The following is a 7,500-nucleotide window of genomic DNA, read 5'->3' on the forward strand; positions in this document are numbered from 1 at the left end:
GCCAGCGGTTTCCCATGAGGGAAATGGGTTAATAAACACACTAAATTATATTTGTTTGAAAATGTAAAAATGCAGAAAGTTTTCTGTGATGGGTAGGTTTAGGGGTCGGGTTTGTGTGTGTGTGTGTGTGTGTGTGTGTGTGTGTGTGTGAGTGAGTGAGTGAGTGTGTGTTCAGTGTGTGTGTGTGTGTGTGGTCTCTCTGATGGTCTCAGTGTTAACAGTGGCGTCTCACTTTAGCCTTTCTCTGTCCCTCTGCTGTTTGTTATGCGTGTCTCACTCTCTTCTCTCTCGTGTTTCCATAGAAACTGAAGTGTGTGTGTGAGCACAACACTTGTGGTGAGAGCTGTAATGAGTGTTGCCCTGGATACCATCAGGAGCCGTGGCAACCAGGGACGCTTTCTAAAGGAAACACATGCGAGAGTAAGACAATAAATAACGTCACATATATGGCATGGACATACAGTATCAAACCTAAACAAACCTTCGTTTATAAGCGATCGCGACCCTCCTGATCTGTGTGTTTTCTCTCTCGTTGATCAGAGTGTAATTGTCACAACAAGGCCGACGACTGTTTCTACAACCAGACGGTGGCGGATCTGAGGCTGAGCTTGAACACGCAGGGCCGGTTTGTGGGCGGAGGAGTGTGTGTGAACTGCTCCCAGAACACTGCGGGAGTGAACTGCCAAACCTGTGCGGACGGATACTACAGACCACACCAGGTGTGTGTGTGTATGTGTGTGTGTGTGTGTGTGCGATTCAGTGAGTGAGTTAGTGAGTGAGTGATTCAGTGAGTGAGTGATTCACTGAGTCAGTGAGTGAATGAGTGAGTGAGTGATTCAGTGAGTGAGTCAGTGAGTTAGTGAGTGAATGAGTGAGTGAGTGATTCAGTGAGTGAGTGAGTGAGTCAGTGAGTGATTCAGTGAGTGAGTGAGTCAGTGAGTGATTCAGTGAGGGAGTGAGTCAGTGAGTGAGTGAGTCAGTGAGTGATTCAGTGAGTGAGTAAGTCAGTGAGTGAGTGAGTCAGTGAGTGATTCAGTGAGTGAGTGATTCACTGAGTCAGTGAGTGAATGAGTGAGTGAGTGATTCAGTGAGTGAGTCAGTGAGTCAGTGAGTGAGTGAGTGAATGAGTGAGTGAGTGATTCAGTGAGTGAGTGAGTGAGTCAGTGAGTGGTTCAGTGAGTGAGTGAGTCAGTGAGTGATTCAGTGAGTGAGTGAGTCAGTGAGTGATTCAGTGAGGGAGTGAGTCAGTGAGTGAGTGAGTCAGTGAGTGGTTCAGTGAGTGAGTGAGTCAGTGAGTGATTCAGTGAGTGAGTGAGTCAGTGAGTGGTTCAGTGAGTGAGTGAGTCAGTGAGTGAGTGAGTCAGTGAGTGGTTCAGTGAGTGAGTGAGTCAGTGAGTGATTCAGTGAGTGAGTGAGTCAGTGAGTGGTTCAGTGAGTGAGTGAGTCAGTGAGTGATTCAGTGAGTTAGTGAGTCAGTGAGTGATTCAGTGAGGGAGTGAGTCAGTGAGTGAGTGAGTCAGTGAGTGGTTCAGTGAGTGAGTGAGTCAGTGAGTGATTCAGTGAGTGATAGGGCTGCAACAACTAATCGACAAAATCGATAATAATCGATTATGAAAATCGTTGTCAACGAATGTCATTATCGATTAGTTGGTCTGCTTACGTCACGGGGAGCGCTTACTGGTGATTGGTTGAAACGGGCCAATCAGGATGCTCTCTGTCTTACACGCGCTTCATGAGGCACACACACGCAAGGTCTCTCTCCCTCTGTTGCTCTGCCGCGCGCTCGCGCTACACGATTTGGAGCACAGTCTCTTCTGTCTCGCATGCGCGCTTTTGCTTGCGCGCTCAAATCCCGGGAGTTGAACTAATTTGCGAGCATCAGGGAGCCGCTATCAATATGCGGGTGACTTCCAGAACTTCCGGGAGACTTGGGATGTCTGTATTTTGTCTCGAGCATCAGGTTGCGCAATCAGTTCGCTCGCAACATAAGTGATGGATTAAAATAGTGCTACCGCAGAAATATTAGATTAAAACGGTCTTTACAAAGCGAAGCACTAAATATAAAGGCAGTTAATAACAGCAACAGTAAAATATTGTTTTTTAGTCACTGTACTCAGTGGTTTTCAGCGAATGTTTGTGCACTAATGCGTCATTTTTCTTGTCTTTTTAATCAAGCCTGTTAGCTTGCTGCGTACCTCCACTCCGCTCTCTTTATATAGCATTTGTCTAGCCTACTATTAAGTTTTAATTGTTTTTCAAACGCGATCTACTGCGGCTCTATGTTCACACGCTTGTTTTCACTCTTTCTATATTAATTTTTACAAATTATCCTTAATTCAATTAATTTTAAATAAAAATTAAATGAATTATATATTTGAGATGTTTTTAGTTTATATCTTCACATCTGAACAACATGTCTGTAAATTTGTTTTAACAAAAATTGTGTTAAAACAATATGTTGGATATAAATGTTTTTTTTTTTTTACATTAATCATGGTTGTCAACTTGCCATCAGCAATTATCATTAAAAACAATGCAAATATTGATATTTGTAAAACTCAATGTGTGGCTTTTGCACTTTTTAAAGTACACTTTTACACATAAATATCCTAATTTAGGGTTTTAGGTAACACTTTATATTACGGTGTCCTTGTTACATATGTTACATGTACTTACTGTAGTAATAACAGTAAATTATGCATAATTACATGCAACTAACCCTCAACCAAATCCTACCCTATTCCTATAGTAAGTACATGTAGTTACTTAATATTACTCTGTACTTAAATATATAATTACACTGTAACAAGGACACCTTAAAATAAAGTGTAACCGGGTTTTATTTAGTCATAATAAACAAAAAATCAAATTGAATTTTCTATCCGATTAATCGATTAATCGAAAAAATAATCGCCCGATTAATCGATTATCAAAATAATCGTTAGTTGCAGCCCTAGTGAGTGAGTGAGTCAGTGAGTGAGTGAGTCAGTGAGTGATTCAGTGAGGGAGTGAGTCAGTGAGTGAGTGAGTCAGTGAGGGAGTGAGTCAGTGAGTGAGTGAGTCAGTCAGTGAGTGAGTCAGTGAGTGAGTCAGTCAGTGAGTGAGTGAATGAGTGACGGCAGTAAACTTTAAAGGGACAGATGAATTAACTTAATGTAAACATTTGAGAAATAAAATATGTATGTATCAGTTTTAGTATTGGATCTGTGCATTCACTCTTAAAGTGACAGCAGCCTAATATTCCTGCTGTTTTTTAATGTTCATCAAACAACAAAGGACAAAGTAAAAAATCACTCACTTGTAGTTTTAGCTGTGGTTTCAAAATTAGAAAAAAAGATTAGTGAATTTTCATTAGCATCTAAAGTTTATGTCATAACTGCATTACTTATGTTTTGAGAACATTATTAAAGACCAGATAACTTTAAATGAACTTTCTGAAAGAATGTTTGCTAAAGTTCTGAGAATGTTCCCTGTTATCTGTGTCTCCATTAGAGCTCCAGAAGAGTTTCCAAACTTATCCATGATGAATCTTCAGTACAGTAAAGTCTGTGAATGTTACACCCTTTGACGTGTGTGTGTTTCAGGTGTCTCCGTACGCCGACAGCCCGTGTGTTGAGTGCGAGTGTGACGCGAGAGGTTCAGCGAGCCCCGTGTGCATCAGAGACGATGATCACGCGAACCTCGACACAGGTGAAACATCTTCAGTTTCCTATGGAATATCTCTGAATCACGATCTCTCGGGCGTGTCTGAGCTGCTGGTGTGTGTCGTGTAGGTCTGTCTGCAGGTCAGTGTGTGTGTAAGGAGGGTTTTGCGGGCGAGAAGTGTGACCGCTGTGCGTTTGGCTTCAGAGATTTCCCACAATGCACTCGCTGCGAGTGTAACCTGGACGGAAGCCACAACAGCGACCCCTGCAGGGAGTGTGTGTGCAAGGTACCGCTACACACACACACACACACACATCAAATATGATACTCAGCAAAATATCACTTTTTTAAATATAATGATTTTTTTACTATTATTTCACATGTCAGTCTTTATATGGTTTTAGCATCGAATGACACTTGCGTAACCTCCCTCCCCCCCCCCTCTCTCTCTCTCTCTCTCTCTCTCTCTCTCTCTCTCTCTCTCTCCTCTCTCTCTCTCTCTCCCTCTCTCTCTGCAGGATAACGTGATGGGCTCGAACTGTGATCTGTGTAAGCAGGGTTTCTATAACCTGCAGGCCAGTAATCCCGAGGGCTGCACCGAGTGTTTCTGTTTCGGAGTGTCAGACGTGTGCGAGAGCTCGACCTGGTTCACCAGCTCGGTATGTTTAACTACAGCCAACATCACACCAAAAACAACAAAACTATATCATCGTAACAGCTTGACTAAAGACTTAGAACTAACCTGAGGGCTTAAACAGGAGAAAACAAACTAAACAAGAAACAGGTGTGCAAAGCAATCAGTAACCATAGCAACAAATAAGGGTATAATCAGTAAACTAGGAAACTGAGGCGGGGAAATTGTGAATAAAAGAAGCAGTTACAGAACACAGGGAAACAATGAAATACAAAATATAAAAATCCATAAAACAGAACATGATCGTTACAATATAGTAGAGCTGCACGATTATTTGTTAAAAGATCACAATCTCGATTCAAACACCCACATGATCTCATTCCTAAATGACAACGATTAGCCTGTGTCTATTAAACCTTTGACTAAATTATACCGGAAAATTGTAATCTGTGTTCGAGAAAGCAGTTATCTAGGTATGAAACACTTTCAAACAGTCTTTTCAACACACAGTATTATTATTTCCATGTTACAAATATTCATTTTATCACTGATGTTCTGGGATAAAAATTTAGTTCGGATATAAACACTCATATCTACGCTAGCGATCAATATAGAGTAAATCACCTTTTGAAAAGTAACGTGACACTTTTGATCCATTACACCGTTACACCAGTAGGTGGCGACAAGGGACTGTTAAAACATGTGTTTGTCATGGAATCATTGATTCAAGCGATTCGTTCAGAAACACTGATTCATCCAGTAATGAAACAAGTGAAGTCTTTATGAGTGAGTCATTGAATCATTCACTCACACTGTTTGTTTAAATAATTCATTCAAATGAATTAAACATTTGTAAATAGATGTTTAGTTGTCTGTTCAGAATCGTGATCTCTATTTGAAACAAAAAAATCATGTTTCTCAATTTATCCAGAATCGTCCAGCTCTACAATATAGACATGTTAAAAAAAAATATATATATATATTTATAAAAAAATGATAAAACCGCACAACAAAACTACTTAAACATTAACCAAAATGAAAACAGAAAATACAAAAATAAAACCTATTTCACAATATATGTAGTAAAGTAACGCTGTGACTGTCGAGCCCCAAACACTGTAGACGTGTGAATGAACGGCCAGAACACATTAAGAGTCTTCTGTTTTCTGTTAGAGCGGTGTCGTTTAGCTGGATAATAACTAATGATCTTTGCAATGGAAGTGAATAAATCAAAACTAACTTTATCTGGACAATAACTTTATTCTAGAGCTGCTGTAAAGCCTAAACACTCTCTGTTACTGTAATCTCCTGTTATCACTGTAAAGCAGCTGTGAAACTCTTATTGTTAAAGCGCTGTATAGATGAAGGAGACGTGACTGTGGTTTGAAACAGAGCTTGTGTTGTTGATTCTCAGGTGGTTCACAGAGACGCGGTTCTCCTTCGGTCTCCTCAGAGCTCCAGCATCTTCACATCTCAGATCTCAGACGAAAACCTGATCGTGTCGAACGGCTCGGTGTCGGCCGGCGTCCCGTCGCTGTGGTCGTGGGCCGCGCCGGAGCCGTTCCTCAACAACAAGGTGACTCTCTCTCTCTCTCTCTGTGTGTGTGTGTGTGTGTTTCTCGCTGGCCTGTCATATCACTCACTCTCATTAACACATTTACAGCTAATTAGCTTACACTCGTCCACAGCGTCTGTCCGCAGGGGATTAATGAAATTAAAACATCTAATTATAGCATTCATTTCCATCAGCTCCGATCTCCATTCAACATGAAACTGATGGATATTACCACTGTTATTTTTACTACTTTTAAAAGTTTTAATACACTTATTGTTTGCACTTGACATATTGCATTTTAAAGTCCCCCTGTAGTCAATAATTTTATCCCTTAAAACTCATCTTTGATCACCAAAATGACATTTAAGCGTTTTTTTCCTTAAAATATCTTGAATGTAACTCGACACCCTCGCCTCATTTAGTATGCGCGGTTCTATGAATATGCAGATGAGCCCCGCCTCCACTCACTCACTCAGCTCAGAGATCCACTGGTTGACGATCACACGTTGATCTGATTGGTTACAAGGTCGTTTGTGACGTCAGAAACACCAGCGATTTCAAACCGTGTTTTTGAGACTGTCTTTGGTTCACTGCAGTTTTAAGGAGGAAATACTCAGCAATGCTGTCGACTTATGAACTTACACATGGTGTGTCTTAAAGCAGATTAAAAACACAGCATAGACACATAAACAACATTAAAAGCACCACAGGGGGACTTTAAATATTATAATTAATATTAGTAATATTATCGAATTAACTAATATCGAACACTATCAGATAAGAGCTAAACTTGAGCTGAATAATGGCAATATTTTTGAGTTAGTTTTTATATTGATGATCATCAACACTGTTATTTTCCTGTTTATTACTGTGAAGCTGCTTTGAAACAGTCAGTCAGACTTGAACTGAAACATCAGCTGATGACCTCAGTGGACCGCATGACCGCAGTATTCTGGTTTAACTGGTGCATCTTCATCATTTCTCTGTATAGCTGACGTCGTACGGCGGCTTCTTGAACTACAGCGTTGCGTACGACACGTCTGAGGAGAACGTGGACAAAACGCTGAGCTCAGATTTCAGTGTAATAATTGAGGTAAGATGATAATTATTCTGCATATGTGACCCAATATATATCAGATATACACTCACCGGCCACTTTATTAGGTACACCTGTCCAACTGCTCGTTAACACTTAATTTCTAAGCAGCCAATCACATGGCGGCAACTCAGTGCATTTAGGCATGTAGACATGGTCAAGACAATCTCCTGCAGTTCAAACCGAGCATCAGTATGGGGAAGAAAGTTGATTTGAGTGACTTTGAACGTGGCATGATTGTTGGTGCCAGAAGGGCTGGTCTGAGTATTTCAGAAACTGCTAATCTACTGGGATTTTCACGCACAACCATCTCTAGGGTTTACAGAGAATGGTCCGAAAAAGAAAAAACATCCAGTGAGCGGCAGTTCTGTGGGCGGAAATGCCTTGTTGATGCCAGAGGTCAGAGGAGAATGGCCAGACTGGTTCGAGCTGATAGAAGGGCAACAGTGACTGAAATAACCACTCGTTACAACCGAGGTATGCAGCAAAGCATTTGTGAAGCCACAACGCGCACAACCTTGAGGCGGATGGGCTACAACAGCAGAAGACTCCACCGGGTACCACTCATCT

At 41.1% G+C, this 7,500-nt stretch overlaps 1 protein-coding gene across 1 annotated transcript in view; it reads left to right on the forward strand.

Moving 5' to 3' along the window:
- Window positions 1-7,500, forward strand: part of lama1 (laminin, alpha 1) — an 81,450-nt gene that overhangs the window by 14,343 nt on the left and 59,607 nt on the right. The window contains exons 7-13 of the mRNA XM_056243554.1: window positions 303-420; window positions 541-719; window positions 3,585-3,690; window positions 3,774-3,931; window positions 4,164-4,304; window positions 5,694-5,855; window positions 6,826-6,927. Of these exons, the coding sequence (XP_056099529.1) occupies window positions 303-420; window positions 541-719; window positions 3,585-3,690; window positions 3,774-3,931; window positions 4,164-4,304; window positions 5,694-5,855; window positions 6,826-6,927 (966 nt within the window). The remainder of the gene's footprint in view (window positions 1-302; window positions 421-540; window positions 720-3,584; window positions 3,691-3,773; window positions 3,932-4,163; window positions 4,305-5,693; window positions 5,856-6,825; window positions 6,928-7,500) is intronic.

Source organism: Rhinichthys klamathensis, unplaced genomic scaffold (assembly GCF_029890125.1).
Source record: "Rhinichthys klamathensis goyatoka isolate OS25496 unplaced genomic scaffold, OSU_Roscu_1.1 h1tg000808l_1, whole genome shotgun sequence".
Lineage (NCBI taxonomy): Eukaryota > Metazoa > Chordata > Actinopteri > Cypriniformes > Leuciscidae > Rhinichthys > Rhinichthys klamathensis.